The sequence below is a fragment of the Pseudochaenichthys georgianus genome, chromosome 14, assembly GCF_902827115.2.
Source record: "Pseudochaenichthys georgianus chromosome 14, fPseGeo1.2, whole genome shotgun sequence".
Classification (NCBI taxonomy): domain Eukaryota; kingdom Metazoa; phylum Chordata; class Actinopteri; order Perciformes; family Channichthyidae; genus Pseudochaenichthys; species Pseudochaenichthys georgianus.
The window spans coordinates 21,792,608-21,815,892 of NC_047516.1; the positions used below are offsets into that span (position 1 = coordinate 21,792,608).

Genomic DNA, 23,285 nt, shown 5'->3' on the forward strand with positions numbered 1-23,285 from the left:
GATACGTGTTGCCTTCACTGCCACAGTGCTGAAGTCCTCTGCTGAGCGATCTGCTGCTGCTGTGGTCATCCAGGGGACTGTGGGGCCACGGCTTCATCAAACACGCTATCTCGTGTTTTTTTGTGTGTTGCACCTCTTAACTCTGCTCCATATGTTCCCAATATTTGCATTAGATAAGGCAGTTGGTACCTATTGGATCTACCCAATATCTGTGTGTTTTGTCTGCCAGGTCATATTAAATAACATTATGTCATAGTCTGTACCTTTTCGTACAGATAATAAACACACTTGATGCCTTTTTAAATGGCCAATGAACCCAAAATCTGAATCTGAGGATTATAGTTATTGAATGAATGTTGAATTTTCACAACACTGTCCACTGATTGGACCACAGATGTTCTGCTTCCTGAATTGTACACATTTTATTTAAATCAACATTTGACTACAAAATACAACAAAATGCCCATGTTTAATTAAATGCATATTTAATTTGCTTTTAGAATATTTATTTAAAGGTCCCATGTCATGCTTTTTCGGTTATTACCCGTCCCCTTGTGTGTTATGTAGCTTTTTCTGCATGTAAACAGTCTGCAAAGTCACAAACCCTCTAAGTACACCCTGTAGCGAGTAAAACTCTAACACAGAAAATACCTGTCTATGCTGCCCCAGAACGCCTCGTTGGAGATTTTTCTTTTTCCATTTTTTTCTTCCTGAGTATGGTGACGTGACCATACCCAGGTCCAAATGGACCAATCCGTGGAGCTCCTCACACACACACACACACACACACACTCACTCACTCAGCCTTATCTTTTCTCAGCCTCGGCTCCGTGGATCTCCACTAACAGTTTGCCACACACTCACGTGTGTGTGCTCAGGCTGAGTCTCGCTGTCTGGCAGCAACCAGGAAACGACACCAGTAATCCAGCTCACACTGTCCGCTCCTCGAGCGGAGCAACGAGCCCCGCAACGTCCCGCCAACACGGCACCCAGACCCCACGCAGCATTCTCATCTGTTTGTCATTACTGGTGTCATTTTCTGGTTGCTAACAAACGCCATTGTAACACATAAACGCACATCAGAGCACGGTGGGCTCATAGGGAGGGGTTGCAGGAGCTCCAACAAGGTGTGTAGGACAGAGAGTGAATACACATACTATAAGATGCTGTATGAGAAACCAATGTGATTTTGGAACATTGAATAATGTAAATCTATTAGAGATCTATTAGTACACCTCAACAATGGAATTATGATTAGTAGAAATGGCCATGACATGGGACCTTTACGATTCACTGATTACAATGATGTGTTGCCCACTGTGCTATTGGTTACCAAACTAATTTGATTTGGTTCTTAGGCTAGAGTGAAATTGGCCATTGTTCATGTAATATGCTTGGAAATACAATTATTGCACAATAATAATGTGCAAATGTATTCTTCAGTTTACAATTTAAATGTTCTGGAAACATGGCTTTCCCTCAAACAGAATGGAAAAAGCTATACAAACTCACGCAGGCTGTCTTATTTAAGATGTATTTTATTCAGAATGGCTCTGAGTGGAAGTACAAGAGTTCATATTTTTCTACAAAAAATATCACAGATCACTTCACAAAAGCCCACCACGAGGATCTATTAACCATATTGTAGATCTGCATGCATGCAGAATGTAAAGTTAGTCAAAGAGTCGTGTGACACACACTGTAGTAACGCAGGAAGCATGTGATGCTTTTCCCTCTCAGAGGCAGGTTTGTGGTGGCTTTTACCAGCCGCTCAGTATCTGACAAAATGACTCTTAAAATGACTCTGGTTGTGATACAAGCAGGGAAAGTCGGGCCGTGGTGGCGTCATGTGGAAAGTTTATTACAAGTCGTCAGGGACGGGGAGTGACTCCATCGTGGGCTCCATGCCCCAAATCTCACGAGCATACTCGGTAATGGTGCGATCACTGGAGAACTTGCCACATCCGGCAATGTTCTGGATCACCATCTTGGTCCATTCCTTAGGTTTCTGATGAAAAGATGAAAATGATTGATAATGGCATCCGGGTAATAAGATCAGTAATTAAAAGGCTTAGTAGCTCTGAGTAGTGACCTTCCATTAGTGGTTATACTCATATACCCAGACTAATTAAAGTCCTACCAAAAATGCATGAAAGGCTTTCGTGAACCATATGGGTTGTGTTTTTTTTTTTATGAACATACCTTGTAAAGAGCGTTGACTTTCTCCTGGCATTTCATGTAATCTTCATAGTCAGCAAAGACCTTGTATCTGTGCAGAAAAGGATGCAATAAAATGAAAAAACAACAAATATAGTACAATAGGAATGTGTTTGGTGTGCAAGTGTGTATTATTGCATGCCTATGTCTATGAGTCGTCTCTTTTCCTTGTATGCACCACCATGCAAGTTGATACACGTTCTTATTTGTATTTGTGTACGCATGTGTGTGCCTCAGGCTAGCAATGTTAGATGTGTCTTTACCTGTCATGATTCATCAACATGTTGACAATTTCTTTAAACAGGTCATGCTGCTTTGGGCTAAAGAAGCCTCCAGCGATCTGGTCAATAGCCTGTTTCAGCTCAGGCAGGCGGGTGTAGTACTCCAAAGCGTTGTATCTAAGTGGGAAATAAATAGAAGCACAAGCTTGTTGCTGTCTTAACTGCCTCATTAATTAAGGTGCCGTATCTAGTGCCTGTACAGAGACATTAGCAGATTCCCCAAGGCCACACCTTTCATTGTGTGGTGAAAGTGATCATTACCAAAACCTGTGGGAGAGACAGAGTGCTAAGAGCTCCTTGCATTGATATCAAACAAGATGGAGATGGAATATCTTGTAGATAATTCACCACATGGATCAGATAACTGTGTTCTTACAACAATAGACACACAAATAAAATATACAAAGTTCAGCCTTTTTTCTGCCTTTGCTCCTTTTGCTGTTCCCCTTTGGGATTATGTCATGGTCAAATCAAACAGTCACATTTAGGGACACACAGCTCTGATGAAGGGATAAAATCACATAATGAATAGATTCCATTAGCTACTGTATAGAAAAAATGTGTTTGATGTCACAAATGTAACTGGAAACGTACCCTTTCTTATCCATTGCGTCAACGTCATCCACCCTCATGCCGAAGATGAAGAAGTTCTCCTCGCCGGCCTCCTCAGCCATCTCAACGTTGGCTCCGTCCATTGTACCGATGGTGAGAGCACCGTTCAACATGAACTTCATGTTGCCGGTGCCAGAGGCCTCAGTGCCAGCTGTGGAGATCTGCTGTGACAGGTCAGCTGCGGGGATGGCTGGAATATGACAGAAGTAGAGGGTTGATGTTTTTGAGCATTTTGGGTTTTCAACAGATGTAATGAGAGTGGATTAAAGGTCACCTATTATGCAAAATCCACTTTTTCATCTATTGTATACATGATTCTGAAAGTTTCAGGAACAAAGATTCTCTCTCTTTTTGTCCTGATCCATTTATATAAAATCCTGCCTGAAAATGAGCTGATCAGATTTTGTCCACTTTATGATGTCATAAGGATGTTTTGGCTTGTGTAGCCATTAGCCAATCACCAACCAAGGTAACCCCCCCCCCCCCCATCGTATCACCTGAATCTCCTCCTAGAGCACCATTGTGTTCTTTTTAACCAAATATCTCTCATCTTTTTTCATCCAAAGTAACAGACAGAGAATCAGCACTTTTGAAACAGGGCTGAAACAGAGAGGTATGAGGCATGCTATAATGCATGATCTGTTTGGTATTTCGAGCCTTAACATGTTTTGTATATTTCTGAGGGGACCTTCTAAAAGAGAAATGGAAACAAAGCTTAGAAATAGAGCAGTGCTTTGGTAGTTACCTCTCTCTGCCAGTGTGACTTTGTAGTTTTCCAAAAAGATGACTTTAAGACGGTCTCCGACCACAGGGTCGTTGTTGACCACCTCCCCGATGGCTGTGATCAGACGGATGATCATCTTGGCGGTGTGGTATCCAGGGGCAGCCTGCACAAAAGAGCATTAGATTCATTTACTTGTGAGGGTGATTTTGTTTTGGAAGCTCAGTTGCATGCCGTAAACCACAAACCTTTCCTCCAATCATGACAGTTCTTGGGGTCCACTGCTTGTTGGGCTCCTTCTTGATGCCTGGTGGAGACATGAAGAGATACCAGTAGTGAAATGTGTGTGTTTGGATCAAAGCATTTGGGAAAGAAGATTCATGAAAGTGCACTTACGGTTATAGTAGGTGATGATGTGCAGACAGTTGAGCAGCTGCCTCTTGTATTCATGGATTCTCTTGACTTGAATGTCGAACATGGAGTTGGGGTTGATCTTCACCTTGTAGTGCTCTTCTAAGTGCACAGCGAACTTCAACTTGTTTTCCTACTTTATTGAAAACATTTAATCACATACAGGAAAACAAGTTAAACTTTATTTGCTTGTGCTGTGTAAAGACACACATTCTGAATTTTGGCAAAACAAATAATATGAAAAAAAGCTTTTAATGCAGGCTTAGAGATACCTCATAATATGTGCAGTATAAACATGGAAATGCATTGATTGCATTGAGCTTTTGGCAGAAATAATAAAGTCTGATTTTATACACTGAATTGAATTAAAGATAAAATATTACTTCACCTGCTTCACTTTGGCGACATCACGAATGAAAGCCTCATCATTCACAAAGTCGCGGAGGCCCTGCAGCTGGTCAAGATCACGGATGAATTCCTCACCAATTCTCTGTTAACACAAATAAAGGGAAAACATTGCAAAAGAACAAATATTTATAATGCTATTTGTGTGAAGTGTGCATGTTAAAAACACAGCTGACCTCTGCGATGACCTCAGCCAGCCCCGGGTTGCACATGACCAGCCAGCGGCGAGGAGTGATGCCGTTGGTCTTGTTTTGGAACTTGGTTGGCTCCATCTCATAGAAGTCCTTGAAACTGCAGGGAGAGAGAAGCATCACACGTATCAGAACATGCAGACGATGCAGCCACCCGTGCATACTAACATATATGACTTTTGGTGATTCAGGCCTACAGGTATAGTTCTTAGACTTACAGAGTAGCTTTAAGGATGTCAGAATGTATCCTTGCCACTCCGTTGACAGCATGGGAACCAACGATACTCATATGGGCCATGTTGATCCTCTTCTGTCCGCCTTCCTCAATGAGGGACATGCGGCACAAACGATCGTGATCACCAGGGAACATCTTTGCAACTCTCTGCAAAAGAATGTGAGACTAAATGTTTTGCTTGCTGAATCGTATATATCTTTATAAACATATGATATAGGTAAACATAGGTCAGAGAAGCAGCAACACAGCACTTTCCATCAGTATGAAAGAAAAGGAAACAGCGTACTGTGAAGTGTAGAGTTGAGCTACAGCTCATAAAACCTGCCAGTTAATGTCAGAAATGTTTCAACTTCCATTCAGCGTTGTGGGCTAATTCTGACAGACGCTGCAGTTAAAAGCCAATACAAAACCTTTTTTTCTTTGACATACAGGTTTTAATTAATTAATGCATGCTTTTTGGGTAATGTCTTTGGCTCTTTTCTTTCTGTAACACATGCATATTTCTCCTCTGTGGGACGAATAAAGGTATTCTGATTCTGATAATACTCACCCTTATTCATTGATTGCACCAAGCTTTTTTCAGATGACAGTACATAATGCTATGCTGCTGCAAGACTGCATTACTAAATTGGCACTCAACCACCGAGAGCATGGACAGTGTGTGCTTCCTCTGCTGCCATAAATACACATTGTACAGATTGTATGCATTATTATTAGAAATGATGACATGTTGCAATGTGGAGTACTGACCTCCAGGTGGCGACGGTTGATCTCATAGACAATCTCCAGGTGACGAGGCAGCAGCTGGGCAAACAGGTCGACTGGCCAGCGCTCCAGAGCTTCCGGAAGGACGGTGTGATTGGTGTAGGCACACGTGCGCACACAGATGTCCCAGGCCTGAACACCAGCGAGAGGGACAACATGAACCATTACGATGATGCTGTTAAATTAACATTCCTAGAATATGAATCAAAAGCACTGGAGCACAAACAAAGTTATGGGAAATGCAGTTCTACTGTGTCACTCTTCCTCACCATGTCCCATTCAAGTTTCTCCTCATCAACCAGGACCCTCATCAGCTCAGGAATAGCCATGGCTGGGTGGGTGTCATTCAGCTGAATGGCAACCTAAATATGCAACACAATAATAAAAGACAATCCATAATTAGAATATTCCATAATAGTGCTTTGTAGATACTGTTCATTTAATCTATTCTCATAATACAGTGTAACCTACATACAACATGTTCAATGCACTGACAGAGGCAATTTAATAAAAGCACAAAGGAATCATTTTTATTTTACAGAAACTATTTTGTTGAATGTAATACTTCACCTTGTCAGGCAGTTTGCTGAAGTCTGTGCGAACAATCTCCCTGGAGCCAAACTTAGAGACCTTGAAACGACGGATGATGTCTTGCAGGGTGGCAGAAACCACAAAGTATTCCTGCTTCAGACGGAGCTCCTTTCCTTCAAAGAACTGAGGACAAAGACACACATTTGTCTATTTGTGATCTGCAGGAAAATAATTATAGGTACCATCTTGTGTCTGCTAATCATGCATAGACATCTGCAATCAATCCTCTTTAATGAAATAATTATCAATACCTGATGTTATAAGAACGTGTTAGCACTGCATCAGCTCTATTTAAAATATCATATAATCATCATGTTAATACAGTTATTGCAGTTCATTAAAATGTATTGGGACAATTCTATTATGTTTAAATGTTTGCTGAAACAAATTGAAATATCTACGCAAACTGAATTCAGTGTGAGGGTTTGACCCAATGCAGCCTAATTTCACATTTGCTAAGCCATAAAAAGGAGGAGAAGTAGGTAGAAGTGACCACCAATGTGATTTTGGCTATTTTTACGTTTTCAATTGTGGATATTAAGGTGATTTTAAATAGAAATGCAACATTTGCCCCACCTACTGGCAACAGAAAATTAGTCTACTGTAATTGAGTCTATTGAGTGATAAAGAGATGAATGCTGCATGAAATAAAATCGCAATGTAAGGTCGTTGGCTGGATATAGTTGGCTATAGTAAAGTATAGTTTTAAAAAGGGCATTGACTCATTATGAATGTATGTGGGATTACCAGTGTGGAAAAACAACAATGCGCATGCCAAAACCTTGCCGTGGCACACCTGTTGCCCCTCTGCAACTTGATTGGCTGTTCGCCAAGTTGCTTCCTGTTAGCGTCACTTTGTTTATAGTTTGTTTAGTATGGTCGTAGAGAAGATGGCAACTGTTACCATGACCAATGCGGATTATCTTTAACAGTAGCCTATAGAAATACAGGCTTGCTTGTTGAATAAATACTTAAGATTAAACGCAGCGAACCAAACCTCTGGGAAAAATAAACAGGTTTAACGTTAAGTGGTTCTCCAGGACTAAATGTCTATCTGCTTGCATGTCGGATAAAACACTTCTGTCCATCCCCCCCTTGTGGGTTTTTATTCGACGGAGATGGCAGTAGGCATACAGAAGGCGTTTGGTCTAAATAAAGCTTTGAGGATCTCAAGCATCCTTCTCTCGGGATTGCTAAAATGGATCCAGGAGGACAACGTTTCCACGTTAGGCTTCTTCCGCAGAGTTAACATCTACCCAAACTGACAGCTCATGAAAACGAGGACAAGAGCATAGTCGCAAAGTGAGGAGAAACGGTATGAGCTGGGATGTATCACCTGTGGGGAAATGTGTGCATTACGTCATTTGATTGGTTGTTGCTTTTCTTTTTAAGCCTAAATACTTTTTATTTACGACCCTGATTCAACGACTTCAATAATATAAAAAAGAACATTGGAGAAGGTAGAAGCTTTCCCATTTGTAATGATGATGATACTTTTTGTCATTTCAAGCCTTGTAATAGCAACATAGAACAATGTCAGACTTAATAAGATCATGATCAGCATCATCATCATTAAAATGTAGAACGGTTTCATTTTCCCTTTTATGGATCTTCTCAGTTTCATGATTTGAAGACATCACATCAGTGTTTGGTAATTTCATTGTTTTGTTATTATTTGAATGGCATACTTGTTTAAAATAACCCACAGATCAATTCAATATCAAATGTAGGCGTTTGTTTATACAATTCATTATGAGTCCAATGTAACATTTGATATAACTTTGATGGACTTCTTGGTTAATCAATAATTGTGTCAGTGCTTTTATATTGTTATGAGTAACACACATTATTAATGCCAATAGCAGTGATACTGTCCTGACTGAATTTAAACAAGACTGGAATATTAGGCGGAAGATCTGCTCTCACTTGCACGGACATAAACAACCAGAACTGACATGTATTATATCTTGATTTAGACGGTTATTTCTCAAATCCTCCATCTTTAGCCTTCAGGGACTAAGCTCATGGTCGGCAATTCTTATGTCAGCTATGAAGGATGACTTCAGAGGAAGAGCACACAGTGGCTCCAGCTGAAGACAAAGGACACAAGTTGGGGTCCAAATTATGGAAATCCATCCGAGTTAGGATAAGCCCTTAAATCATACAGGAGCCATACTGTCCAAAGCTGCTATAAACTTTTCTACTTTTTTTGTGTTTCCTAATCCAGGGTTTACATTTGCATGGCCATCCTACAGTAAGAGTGCAGTCCTGGAGGATCAAAAGGTAATACAGTCTTTTTTTCTTACATTGTCGTTGGGATACAGCACACGGGAGATGTTCTCAGCCAAGTTTCTGTCCAAAACAGCCTGAATGTAGCCACCAACATTGACTGCGAGGGGGGAAAAAAATACATTTAATTCAAGTTAATTTGACAACTGATGGTAAATGATTGACCTCTGCAAGACACTTACAGTCTTTAAGGTTAAAATCGCAAGGGGCCTTTGCGGACCACAGCCTCATGGTGTTGACATAGTTGTTTCTGTATCCAGGGACAGGGGTGTCATATGGCAAAGCCAGCACTGTCTGCCAAAAACCACAGGGACAGACATACTTATTTATCATCTTACATTGCGTCTCTTACTATTCATATCATCTATTTGTATTCACATGTTCACCTGAGTGTCGACCCATTTGACTCCATCAGGGGTTTGCTCGGTCCTGCCGTAAAACTGCACCGGACGCATGTACTCGGGACGTGCCTTCTCCCAGGGGTTGCCAAAGCGCAACCAATCATCAGCCTCCTCAACCTGGATAATGACATACATTTATCTTTAGGGGACAAAAACACTCATTAGTGGCTTTAGAGCTGAGCCAGACATAGAAAATGATGATGAACACGAGGACATGATAATGATCATCTAGCAGGTGATTTGAGGTGAAAGAGGGAAGCTATTCATACGCACTGAAAAAAAGGAACGTTTTACATCTGTTCTCTAATTTCTAACCTGCCAGCCATTAACGATTTTTTGATTGAAGATACCGAATTCATAGCGAATACCATAACCATAGCCAGCCAGACCCAGTGAAGCCATGGAGTCCAGGAAGCAGGCTGGAAACCAGAGGCAGGGAAAAAAGCAAATCAACATTTGACAAGCTCTTATATAAAATGATGCATTATTTAAATCAGTCAACAAGAGTAAAGATCTCTTGAGTTGATCAAATATGACGGGTGAAAAGATGCTCACCGGCAAGGCGTCCCAGGCCACCATTTCCCAAACCAGCGTCTTCCTCCATGTCCTCGAGCTCCTCCATGTCCAGACCCAACTACAGACAACAACACACAACATGGCCTAATGTAGCTTTCGATCTGAGATGTTTCCCTTCCAATAATAGTAATAATAATAGTAGAAAATAGATATTTTAAAGTTCTAAGTGTAATAAATGAAAGGTCTTTTGCTCACTTGGTACATGGCCTCATCACAGGTGTTCTCCAGGGCGAGGTTCACCATGGTGTTTTGGAGGGTGCGGCCCATGTAGAACTCAAGGGAGATGTAGTAAAGACGCTACAGTTTGAGAAGAAAGATCGAAATAATCAACAACATACTGTAGGAACTAGGGGTGTGAGAAAATATTGATTCACTGGAAAATTCCATTATGTTTTGTGATATTTTATCCATGATTTGTCGTATACTGTAATTCTGGATGTTACAAGGAAACATACCAATAACACTTCTGAATATATATACAATTACAGTTCTCTCATTCAGATTTTATATACGGTGGTGATTTCATATGACAGTTTTCTTAAAATGATATTTAAAAAAAATGCAATACCTTGCCTTTCTTACAGTATTGCAATATTCACCATTATATTAAATTGTGACTTTTGTATAATTTTAGATTTCTTACCGATACACAGCCCTAGAAAGAACAGCCAGAAAAAGTCTGATGAAGACTAACAGATGTATTTTAATCTCATCGTGTGATTATGGTTACAGAAAGATCCCCACAATAACATGATTGGAATACATCTATGCAATTATGTTATATATGTATACAAAAACATCCAACCCAGACTGTCATCGAAACCTTCCATTTTAATTATTTCGATTCGGGGTTGGGAGTGCATAGAGATGTGCCACCTGAGCCTGTGTTTAGCCTTTGCCATTTAGTTGTTGTTCCCCCCTCCTCTCACATGGTGGGTCAACCCAGTTGAGGAGGAGAAGGGACAGATTGCTTTTGGAGTAACATAACACCAACATGTTGCTCTGTGCAGAAAATAGCTCCTGTAGAGGTCGCTGTAAAGGTCAGCTTGAGCCTGATACCCTTTCATTGTGGAGTTTCCAGTGTACTGATATGTGTTGAAAAATAATGAATATATATGACAGAACAGCATCACAGAGAAGCTATCTCTTGAATTATAAATGACTGTTCCAAATGTTGTCAGACTTCAATCCTTGTTACATCTCATTATGCTGATTAGCTGCGTATAATAATGCATAATCGTGATGTGAAAAATAAATCTATAAGTACGTTATCTAATATGCAGCACAACACTCTTGTCTGGGCCTGGAGTTCCTCACTCCTTAAGGCTTCTGTTTAGACCTTTTAGGGTAGATTCACCTTTGCCCTTTGAGTCTAGAGGTGATGCAGTTAGCAGATCAGATGGGTTTGAGTTGGAGGCTTCATCTCACCAACATCTCATTTAAAAGTTTCACAAACCTAACCTTCTATGTGAGAAAAAATGTCACTCTCCTAAGATAAATACATAAGGGCTTTGGTAATTTACAGAACAAAAACCCTGCAGAGTAAGCCTGAGGGTGCAGGGAAATGTTCTTCCTGTGCTAAAAAGAGACATTTTATTTACTGGTGATCACCATTTCCCCCCTGCTAAGTAAATGCAAATGTCACTCTGCTTCTGTGTCTATTGTCATTGCACACAGTTTGGTATGTTATCTCCAAGATAATGGTGGTTTGCAGCTTCCTATTGTAGTTCTTTCTGTATGGCTGTTAGCTTATAACACTGCAGTTGGGGAGATATAGCTGCTCTGATTATTCAATTCCCTCAGAGGCATGTGCTCATATGACACAAGGCTATGTGCTTTATGGTCAGAGAGGACAGCAACAGAAGGTCATGGAGAGGTTTAATGTTTCAACACACTACAAGAACGGCGGCATACCAACAGAGTGCTAAGAAGCCCAGATGAAGTTTAAATGTCATGACCTTACATCAGGCAGAATAACTGCTAAAAGTACATTTGGAAGAATATAAATACCTTGTTGGAACAATTCATGGCCTTTTTGTTTAAAATGTATGACATGTGCTGAAGTTATTGCATGAGATGAACAGTATAAGATGCAGGGTGTGGCACAGAATGCTAATGAAAACAAAGAGCACTGTGGGAAGGCGGGGCTCACAATGCAACAGGCTGCCCATAAATATCCTGAAGGTGAACCAGTTCATAGATTAAATATAATTACCAGTATTCCCCTTGTTATTATTACTCTATTAGAATGTTATCTATCACAAATACAAGTGTATGCCATTGTTGCCATTCAAATAACAACCCATTTTTTAAGAATTTAACCCATGAGTCAATAATGAAATGTATTTATTCATACATTTATCGTTACTGTTATGACTTACTTTGGGATCTTTCTCATAGTAGTACTGCTGGGTTCTGATCCACTTGCCAATCAGGTGCTCCCGCACAGTGTGGGCGAGAGCAAAGAAGTAATCCCTTCTGGTAGCCACATTTCTGTCCTTGACCAGCGTAAAGTGGAGATGTCTGTTGAAATCTGTCTTCAGTGCCGAAATGTTTTCAGTGCCGGCGAGGCCTCGCACTGAAATCTGTTTCCTTCTATCATGGTCAGATAAGGGTTTAGACATGGTGGCACGAGTTGCAGCAGCTCAGGGCTCTTGACTCTGGCAGAATGTAAACGGAGAGACAGCAGGCACACAGCAGAGAGGCGCCCACAGCACCGGATCGGGGTCGGCATTTTAAAGCCACAACTATGAATATTAAGTAGAGGGTGGAGCAGAGCGTATATATTAGGGGAAAAGGTGGGGTTTAGCTGGAGGACAGATGTTATGTAACACAAGTGGCCCATCTTGGATTAGCTACATGACATTTTGGAGGATGTGTACAGTACATCTTTTAATATATATAGCAGGGTGGGTACTTTTCAGATTTCTCATTTGATTTGCACTGGTCATATCCAATCATTTTAGAGTCAACCTGATCAAAGCAGTATGCACAATATATATCTTCCTATTAGGAAAGTTAGTATTCTCTGCCATGCTTGTATTTCACTGTTACATAAAGGGTAATTGTGACGTCAACAAAGCTGCTGACCTAAAACAACCTAATGATTGAAATTATAACAAAAAAATCTGAATATTATCTTTTATCTTTTTCAATGTGTAACTATGTCCCTGTCTGCCAGTTTGATGCATTGTTTGATTTTGTAGAAAGAATACGTGCAGTGATAATATCTGGCAGCTCCAGTGGCTAACTTGTTTTTCTCCCCATAGTTGGCAGGGGTACCTTGGCCAGCAGATGGTAACGATAAATATTAGATTAAATGTATTTTTTGTAACTAAAAGGCAAAAGGCACTGTCAGCAAATTCTCATATTGTGTAGCATAATGACACCGTGTGTTCCTGCATTAGAAGGCAGTTACAGGACGAAGTTCATTAAGCAGGCTTGAAACCTGAACTGCAGTATAGAGATTTTAAACATTAACATGCCGTCGTATAACTTTAAAAGTACTGTAAGTTGTTATCAACCAGCATTCCAGATCTATGTAGATCACATCTGTTCAAGAGCCCCGAGCAATATCAGACACAAAAGCAGCTGCAGCAGAGCTAGTAAACCCGCTCTATTTACAGTTGTCACTCTAGCAAACCAAACTATCAGGAAGTCTTGACCTTCTATAAATAGTATCTCTGACCCAGTCCCAAAGGCCATGATATTTGAAAGGCATATCTTGTTAATGTCAGCATGCGCCGGCAGAGAACACTAGTCTACTATGAGTCGGACTGCAGCATATGGGTGGAGGCTGAGCCGCTCGGGATGCCGTAACGCACACTTATCATTACCGTGTTTGAGGGGGGCTCCTGCCTGGAATTGGTTAAAAGCGGGATGAAAGAGTGACTATTACTTTAAAGACCCTGTGAAGTGTGCGCCTGTGCATGATCTGTTATGCTAATACATATAGTAATGACCAAAATTGTCCATTGAAACCCATATCAAAAGATGTTGGAATAGCAACTAATTTGATGAGTTTTGAATTTGCTGCCGTGAAATCCGCAGTTGACCTCCGCCTTCGTGGGCGTGGCTTGCGAGCTACTGCGTGACGTCACAAGATGGTCGCCTCCGAAGTGTTTACATTCATCACAGTGTATTGTTTCTCTGTTTCAAAGTCGAATTTATCAAAGTTTTTGAGCGAGTATTTTACTGGAAAGTGTGTCGGAGTCGACTGGAAGTGATTGCCAATTGAGAAAACCTGACAATGGAGGCGACAGTGAAGAAAAAGGGAGGAAAAACACACGGGAAGCGATGCATTGCCGCTGGCTGTAGTAATGTCAAGTCTGCCGAAGTGGCGATGTTTCTGTTCCCAAAAGATGAAGGTGAGTCTGGCTGGTGTCATTGTTTCGTAGATTCGTTGATTGTTCATGACAAATAAAGGCCAATGGTCGATTCGAGAGAGAGAGACTGAGAGAGTTACAGGGTTGTTGTTAGCATCTAGTGCTAGCTCGGAGCTAACGGAGATTAGCTGTTTCAAGAGGGAGAGTCCTCTCCTGTTGGACTGAGAGAGATAATGTCAGCTCAGGGAGGTAAAGGACTCTGAGTGATTACTGTAGATTGTAAACTGTAGCCTAAGTTATCTCAGTTGGTTTGGTCATCTATGTAAACAAATATTTCCATCTATGTTAGTTGTGTAAAATAGGTTAAGAAATCCTTCCAATGTTTTTTGATTATTGAAATATATGTTTGATATGAGTGTTGAGAGCTGTATCCATAAATCTCTTAATGTTGCCTTCAAAGTGCACCAGATTGATGCCTTTAACTTCAATTTAAAGAAAAACATCTTCCCGGGTGAGGGTGTGAGGTCATCACAAATAAAACAGGTTCACATGGATAGGATACTAGATAAGTGTGCACACTCATTATGTACATTACACATTTTTCTTGGATTTGTTAACACTATAGTCCCTAATATATTTGTAGAAAGGCAGGAAATGGAATTAAATCGAGAAAAACTGTCAAAATCAATCATTTCTCTCACACTTGTATCACTTTCCAAAGTCTCCGCCATGTTTACAATCACAACTGGGCCCATCTTGTGACGTCACCGCCGCTATCGTCTGCAACTTCCGGTAGGCTCAGACGGCCGTTATTATTAAAAAATATTTTTTAATTTTTCATAATTAATTACAATTATTTTAGCCATGAACAGGCACAATGATATGTAAGGAATGAAACTGCCATTTCATTTTGGCGCAAAAAAATGCACTTCACTGGCACTTTAATGGCAAGATGTACTGGACTGCACTGCAATTTGGATAAATGTTGACAGGAAATGTAGTGGGAGTAACATAATTGCGTCTTTCTAACCATTTGCAAAGGAAAAAACAAAGGATGCTTTTGTCAAACAAACAAAAACAGCTGAATAGAAATCAAATTAGCGCTGGTGGTTAAGGCTGATGGCGGGGCTTCAGGGCAATTTATGCATTACTTGAAGAATTGTAAGAACTTCCGTGGCATATCAACGCTGTCTACACCATTTCCTATTATGTTTCTTTTAATATGTCTGCATACCAAATGACCCCCAGAACAGAGGGACCATCACACAGCAGATGACAGAGATTGAAGCTGGCATGCCCCCGATTTGTCTATTATGATGAGCAAATGATGTTCTTACATGTCTACTGGCTGTTCTGTCAAATGGTACATCAAGCATTTCAAGACTACACTGAATGAATGCACTGCCTGATGGAAACTGTGAAAAAACAACAACAACAACAACAACAACAACAGTATTCTTGATGTGAAGGCAGATGTTCAACAACAATGGAGTTATTGTGACAGGCTAGCCTCCATGTGCCATCCCAATGTGACCAGTTTATTTATTTTCTATAATCCCTTTATTTTCTATCTACAATATGGGACTGTCTAAAACTGTTATTTATCTCCATGAAATAATCAGGAAAACACATGGAAGTCTAATTCATTTGTGATTATAATTTAACTCCTAAGAGAATATTAAGTTAATTAACGATGATGTTAATGAATGCTCTGATTGTCTAACAGTAACCACAGTTATTAAGGCGCCTGAGTAGGAAAAAAAAGTGTCTGAGTGAAGCCAGGTGTGCAGTAATCCCTTCGGGTAGCAACTTGTTTATTTGTTGTCCCTATTATGCTTTTGTGTGGTTTTCCCTTTCCTGTAGTGTGTTATATACCGTACTTTTCGGACTATAAGCCGCAACTTTTTTCCCCATTTTTTTTTTTGTACAGCTAACGGCCACTAGGGAACCTCCTAAATCTATGGATTTTACAGGTAAAATTAACCACCTTTAACACTATGGGCTCTATGACCGGTCCGCGCCCGCCACCTTTAAGCGGCAGGCTCCAGCAGGAAAAGCTGGAGGCCGGAAAAGAGTGAAACAGGTAGCGCGCCAAAGTAAAAGTGGAACCGAGAGACAGAACGAGAGCAAGACAGACTGCTGCTGCGGCTTATATGCAGGTGCGCTTTATAGTCCGAAAAGTACGGTAGGTATGTGTGCATTGAATGGTCTGCAAAAGCTCGAATCCTTGAGTTTCTCTCCCACACACGTTTTTCCTGAAACGCCCCCATTTAACCCCTTTGTTTACTTACGGAACAAAGTGACATCAAGATGAAACACTCACACTGCTATTGATTTGCAGACTGGGCTCTGGTTCCAGACAGAGGGTGAAAAGAGGTGCTGCAGCACAGGCAGTATGAGGAAAATAAAGTGCTTTTGGACACTAAAGCATGTAATTATGTCACAGTAGAGGCAAACAAATATGAACCTGAAATCAGAATAATAGGGCCCCTTTAAACATTGCTGTTTTTTTTTTTTTTTTAAATACAGTATGTGTGTAGACATAGCAGGGAGTCAAATCATGAAGGAAAAATACCCTTTGTGTTGATAACTCTAGTGTTGAAAATTGGTGTGGAGTGTATAATGTGCTTATACAAGGAAGAGTAAGTTGGCTTCTAACATCATTTCTGGGTTGAGTTTGGTGGGCAAAATGTAGATTTAAACTCCCATGAAAACATCAATTTTAAACAAAGGTATTATATTGTTATCTGGGTTTTTTATGTTCTATATATGTATAGGAACTATCTATTTTTAAATACCTTATTGATGAGATCTTTGTTTTTAGCGCTAAACAACAAGAGCTCAGGAGATTTGATGTTCTTTACTATTCAAAATATGAAGCTGACATTTCAGGAATACCTCCCTTCACACGGCCGTAAGTGTATCTGAAAGCTGTCGCACAGTGTTACATTTACAGGTGCAAGCTACGTCTGGCACCTCCATATCCTTGACATCACATTGGACGCCATCCTTTACACATTGGGTTTTTTCATTGATCCCTTTTCCTTTCTCCTTTGTACTTTCTTTGTTCTCTTGTATGTGGCTAGCAGGCACATTCAGCTTTTCACCAGGTGAAGAATGAAATATATTCTTCATTTACACAACACGAGGTTGTCAGATTGAAGTGTGATTCATTAATAAACAAGTAAAAATAGGTAGCACGTGGTTGAGGGAAAACGTGCCAACACACTGCATGAGGCCAGATAGTGTGAGAGTGTGTGCAACTTGAATGTCTCTTTTTAAATCTTGTCTACGTTCAACAAACCCATGCCTGCTTTCCAAATATACAAGTTAGAGCATCTAAGCAACCCAATAATTGCATCTTAATTTGATCTGGCTTTAATTTTCTCTTGCCTCAGTCACAAATTGACTCCCAGACATCCTCATTGTAACAAGCAGTCTGTTAGGAAAGCTGTTCCTTTTCTTGCCTGGAGAATATGAGCATCTTTGTTTACATCTCACCAGCAATTATGGACTTGAGGTATTACACCTACCACTTGGCACACATGTATTCCTTTACATGAAGCTGCAGCAAGCAATTGTTAATAAGCCTCAGTGTTTCCCTTTCTGTGATGTATTGTATTTTTACAAGTTGCTAAGTAAAAAATGTGTCATACTAAACTGAAAATCTGAAGTGCTCAATTCAGATTTCATGCACCGTGAAATGATGTATCTCTGCTCTCCCTGCCACTTCTAATAATGATAAACACGATCAGTATTATTGTTTGTGTTTATGTAATACAATTGTATCTATGATGGTGGTAAAAGGCATTTAATTGCATCCGCACTGAACATTTGTGTTGTGTCGAGTTAAAAGGGTGTTGTGTTTGCTGAATACCAAGCATCTGATTTGCATTGCATTTCTTGATGGCAATGAATCACAGAACAGTTGGTTCACTGCGATGTTGTTCGGTTGCAGTGTTTTATTCTCTGGGTTAAACGCTTTATTTTGTCACTCTCTGAACCTGTCAACATGGGGCCAAGACAAGAGGAATACTGTCACCTGGTGGTAAATCTGCTAATGCCACATGAAAAACCCACCAGCTTTGTTGTGTATTAAGTAGACTGGAGAAGCACAAACAGCATTAGCAGCTGCACGGTGCGAGTTATTAAAGATCTGCACTAATTAACACGAGGAGATTTGCCAAGAAATTCAATGTGCGTATATACTGTACATCAATTTCATATATAAAGTTAAGTTTGCTCATCAAGGAAAACCTACAGTACTTAGTCTAGGAACACAGATGTCTAATGTCTTCTCTGGCTCTGGAGACACCCTGATGATGATGAATTAAATGTAATTTCGACTGCTAAATTCCATTCTTTGAAACGTGGGTTCTGTAGTTTTTTTGGTGTTTTTTTCTTAACTCAGAGCAGGGACTAAAAGTCAGGGTAAAGTTATACATTGATAATACAAACTGATTGTATAGATGTCTATGAGAAAAGGACACAACTCCTAACTTGATTGATTACTGAAGTAAACATCTTGTCTTTGAGTTTAACGTCTCCATAGTTACAGTAGTTTCAAGACATCTTCAATCCTCATGATGTTCATTTTATAAATGATGGTCCCATTTAGAGTAAAATCGCCTACAAATCAGGTAAAGCTTTAGGGTAGGGCGACAACAGTGTCACCCAGTTTGTCTGCTCACGACTTCTACCCTGTCAGAGTGTGCTTTATGTTCATGAAGGTCATTTGTAACATTTTGGTCGCCAATAAATGCATTTTTCAGCATTTGGTTTTACTTTGCTCTCGTGTCTTCTGCTTTCAGAAAAACAAGACGCCCAATGTCCAAGCATCAAAACTGAACATTTACATGACATGTCACTTGTTAGACTCTTGTATCCAGTGACTTACATTCAGTCCTGTGGGCAATCCCCACAGGAGCAATTTGAGGTGAAGTGTCTTGGACACAACAACATGCTGACTGCAGTGGGACTCGAACCTGCTCTCCCCTGACCTGAAGATCAGCACCCTAATCCACTGAGCCACAGCCTGCCATCACTGTAACAATGTCAAATGTGTATGTATACTCCTAAAGATAAAACTAATTATTATGATAAATGCACAAGTAAATCATTATTTGGCGTAAAGGGAACAGCTGCGAGTTTTCAGGAAAGAAGTCAAATATATTCTCTCACTCCTTTTTAAAACTCAGATAAGACCCCAGGACTGTGTGGGTGTGCACAGACTTTGCTTGATTGACAGCTCCCTCACTCGCCTGTTGCCCCTGTTAAGGCAGGAACACTAACAACCCTATCACAGAGCTCCCTGCATAGTTCCCATCTTCACCTGAATATTATATATTTCATTCGTCTATGATGATCTCATATCATTACCAAAGCAATGAAATTAGTCAGAGGCGATTTTAAGTCAGTGAAAGACATATACAGTCATATGAATAACACTGCACTTTAGTGTTACTTAAAACTTGATCTGCTGCACATATCCAACATTAAATAACTCATTAATGTGTCATCCATGTTCACCTATTAATCAATATTGCAAGCTCTTGCAAAGCAATTTATGTAACACTTATTGGATTTTAGTTAGTTAGGTACTCTGAGACTTAATAAGACCTTCTTTACTTTCACCGCACTTCTGCTGACTGTTTGTTATCTGGTCTGTTTTGAATATTAACTGCTTAATTATACGCAAATCGCTTAAACTGCACAACAGAGGGTAACACGAGGACTGCAAAAGCCACATTCATTTTCTCTGCTGGTGAAAACAAGAAGACTATCCTGCAATGTGCTGCTATATCCAAGAAAGCACATTTAAATACCATGCATTATTTGCTTGAGTCTCAAGGGCTTTCTTTTTAATACGATTTGTTGCTTAATAATTTATTGAAATGGTAGATGTGTCTGCACAACAGATGAGCACACATATGTCCTCATGTAGGATGCAGAGCTTCACTCTGCCTTACAGCAGAATAAAAATCAATAATTGCCTTAGACAGGTCTGTAAAACATACACACAACTGTTTTTGTGTTTGGTGCAGAAATATCACTGTTGTTGACAATAAAAGTGTGTATTGGAAAGAGTATTATTGTGTCATATAGGTGGGACAAATGGATAACAGCTGGGTGGTCATAATGTCTTAATGCTTTAGAGTGAAACCCACTTTTTAGGTTCTACATGTGTTCTCTTATCATTATTAAATGTGTGCACAATCATTCTACATTAACACAACATATTCATAATACTCTACAAGCTAGCGGCAGTGCCAGGTTGAAATTAAGCAGTGTTTTGAACTGAATGCTAACGTCGGCATGCTAACATGTTGGTCAATTCAAGTCAGTTCTATTCAGCCCAATATCACAAATCAACAAGCTCATGGAAAGAAAACGAGTAAGGATCCCTCTTTCTTGACACAGACATGCAATAGATAATGATGAGTACAGCTTAAAAAAACAACATCACAAACATTAAAGCATGTTCATAGTCTGTCTAGCGGAAATAATAGTAACAATGTTCACCATCTGAGTTAAGCATTTTACCCTGCTAACCTTTGCTACTTCAACACGAATTACAGCTGACGCTAAAGCAGCCGTTTGGCCAAAAACTAAAGATGTAACTGATTGTGAGCAACATGAGGGAAGCAGAGCAGTAAGGGGACAACCAAAAACCACAACTCCTGTAAATTACATACATAGCAATCCATCTATAGGAGGTTTTGAGTTATTTCACTCCAAAAATAAATAGTCATAGTAAATTGCACTGGGAGCTGTATGTGTACTTGTATGGCATTTATTCTTCTCTTATTTTCTGGTGTTGTATTATTATTGCAGCCCCTGTACTGTACTGTACTGTACATGACATTGTGCCTTACATTTTGAAAAAAAATGTATAATATAGCCTGTAGTTAATTTGCTATAACATTTGAGATCTTCAACCAAAAATGATGTAATCGGATAAGGTTATTAATATTCTTTCTGCTTTCTGGCTCAACTAACTTTCATTGCTTGTACCTTGACTGCATGGACTATAATTGTCTGCTTGCACAATGGTTTTGGATGCATTTTATTGTTGATGGAAGTGAACCAACCATTTTTTACAATCTCATACTAAAATAGCCATCAATGGAGCCGCACCACCACTGTGGCTTAAAATAATGTTAAAATAAAACAGATGGTGAGCAATTACAAAGACAGCCCCACTTAAAATGAAGAGAAGTCCTTTAAATCACATGTTGCTGTATCCATACTGTGCATTGCTTTAAATAACAGCTTGCTTGTCTCCTACAATCTTCTTAACATCTTCAGAATACAGCAGAGATGTTGAGTCAGAATATGAAATGCTTTACAGCACATTTTCCTCATGCCGATGATATGGCTATTAAAATCAAGTGTTGACAGCGACGCTAACATGTATCCAGCAATATCTCTGTCAAATGTTCTGCTGGTGAAAAGCAAAGCGTTAATGGAGAGCTGAACATTTTCCTCTTCAGATGATTTGGTTTTTATTCTAACAGGAAGGCAAAAGGGTACACTTTGTAATTTACTACTTTTTATTTAGATGTTCATGTTATTTTTTGGGTTAAAAGCTTAAAAAGCACCCTTGAAAAAATAGCACAAGGACACATTTAGGTCTCTGGTGCTCTGACATGTGAGGTCATCAGATTGAAGACACTTTAGAAATCATTAAGAGACATGCAATCATGTTTGTTTTTTACAATTACTGGGAATAAATAGAGCCTTTTCGGTGCCTTATTTAAAGAATGAAGGTGCCACATTTGCAGCACCCCAATCAATATCTGTCACACTCCTAGGTGTATGTCACGCTGGGTGTTTGCCGTCATGTTTTCCTCTGGCTTATTGTCTGGTCCCTCTATCTGTGTTTTTCCTCTTGTCATTAGTTTCCCTGGTGTGTCTAGTTGTCTGATTGTGTTCACCTGTGGCCCTTGTGTTTCTCCTCCCCTGCCCGGCTGTTTCTCGTCTCGTGATTACCCCTCCCTGTATTTAGTCTTCCTGTGTTCAGTGTTGGTGCTTCTTTTGTTTGTGACCTAGTTCACCGTAGAGTGTTTTGTTTGTTCAAGTGATATATTAGATAAGAGCCCTTGCAATAAAGGTATTATCAAGTGTTTTCTGCGTTTGGGTCCTACCTGCTTCACTCTGCGTATCAATATCACAAAATGCACACTTGTTATGCTCATCTGCCCATTTTCCAAGTTGCGATTTTGCATTTTTACTTCACTAAAGAAACTCCTTTTTATTATTTATTAAACAAGAACCCACAGTAATTCAGTTAATATTTAATCGCTACAAATCTTAGTCCCAGCTATAAAGCCAAGATTTGAGAGAAGAACTATAAAGTATATCCCGTTGTAGAGCATCTGCGTCAAACCGTGTCTTCCAACGGCAGCAGCAATAGTCAAAGAGGGGTTGAATGTAATAGTGAAGACCACGATGAAGACGGCTAATTCAGAACCACTCCACCTCTGTGCTAAGTCAACGCCTCCGTAGATATTTAACCTCTAAAATGTGTTTGAACTTTACTCTTCAGTGGAGGGTTTAAAACATTCAGCATGATGAGGCGTTGGACGTCGTTTGGTTTTCAGTGCCTCCGTCTCTCCTTCAGTGACGGGGAGGCACATGTGGTGCCGACATGCTTCTGGTTCAGAAAATGGCTTTTGGTTGTTTTGCTGCATTTTATGATTGCTGTATTTTTTTGTGTCATTGTTATGGAATATTTCAATGTGACACGCAATGTACCCTTTTCTATCGTAGTGTAAGGAAAACACATTACTTAATTCCCACAAGTGTTCAATTATAAACACTGATATAGTGTTGATTTATAGCAGTGAGGCTTTTTGAAATCTACCCGTAAAAGTAATTTAATCATGCAGGCTGAATTGCACAACAGGCAAAAACAGTTCAGAATATTAATTTTTCATACCTCATCCTCACATTCAAGATTGCTTTAATTTGATCTCTCACAAGGCAGGCTCAAGACAATATGGTTCACCTTAAGAGGCTTTTAGAGGTTAATAACCTTTACTTGTTTCTTTAATTACTTAGTTTATGCATTATTTACAAGACATGTTCTATCTTTATTTGATCATTTACATATTTCAGATTTTACATTTCTACTTCACTACCAACCAAACCAATGCATTATTCAATTAATATTTCATTGCTACAAATCGTAATCCCAGCATCCACTTGCCCTCTTTTCCCTGCCATCATGGCGTTGGACCCCAGTGTGGCTGTAGCTTGTCCT

The 23,285-nt window shown here is 39.8% G+C and overlaps 2 protein-coding genes across 2 annotated transcripts in view; one reads left to right on the forward strand and one right to left on the reverse strand.

Moving 5' to 3' along the window:
• Positions 1–1,522: 1,522 nt before the first annotated feature.
• Positions 1,523–12,414, reverse strand: pygma (phosphorylase, glycogen, muscle A). The gene is made up of 20 exons (XM_034099909.2): positions 12,077–12,414; positions 9,891–9,992; positions 9,675–9,753; positions 9,435–9,538; positions 9,105–9,236; positions 8,901–9,012; positions 8,736–8,818; positions 6,409–6,552; positions 6,108–6,200; positions 5,824–5,970; positions 5,057–5,220; positions 4,824–4,938; positions 4,631–4,732; positions 4,228–4,375; positions 4,080–4,138; positions 3,856–3,997; positions 3,093–3,300; positions 2,481–2,615; positions 2,203–2,269; positions 1,523–2,008 (listed from the first exon to the last, which is right to left on the reverse strand). The coding sequence occupies exons 1-20, from the start codon at positions 12,317–12,319 to the stop codon at positions 1,862–1,864; spliced, it is 2,526 nt and encodes an 841-aa protein (XP_033955800.1). The 5' UTR covers positions 12,320–12,414; the 3' UTR covers positions 1,523–1,861.
• LOC117459067 (neurexin-2-like) overlaps positions 7,084–23,285 on the forward strand; it is a 179,115-nt gene continuing 162,913 nt past the window's right edge. Inside the window, exons 1-2 of the mRNA XM_071205482.1 lie at positions 7,084–7,744; positions 8,657–8,712. The gene's annotated coding sequence lies outside the window, so the exon portion shown is untranslated. The remainder of the gene's footprint in view (positions 7,745–8,656; positions 8,713–23,285) is intronic.

Coding starts and splice junctions, on each gene's coding strand:
- pygma (XM_034099909.2), bottom strand. CDS start 12,319: ATGTCTAAACCCTTATCTGACCATGATAGAAGGAAACAGATTTCAGTG. Junction 5,971..6,107: donor AGAAACTTGAATGGGACATG/GTGAGGAAGAGT, acceptor GCTGGTGTTCAG/GCCTGGGACATCTGTGTGCG. Junction 2,009..2,202: donor AAGTCAACGCTCTTTACAAG/GTATGTTCATAA, acceptor TCTTTTCATCAG/AAACCTAAGGAATGGACCAA.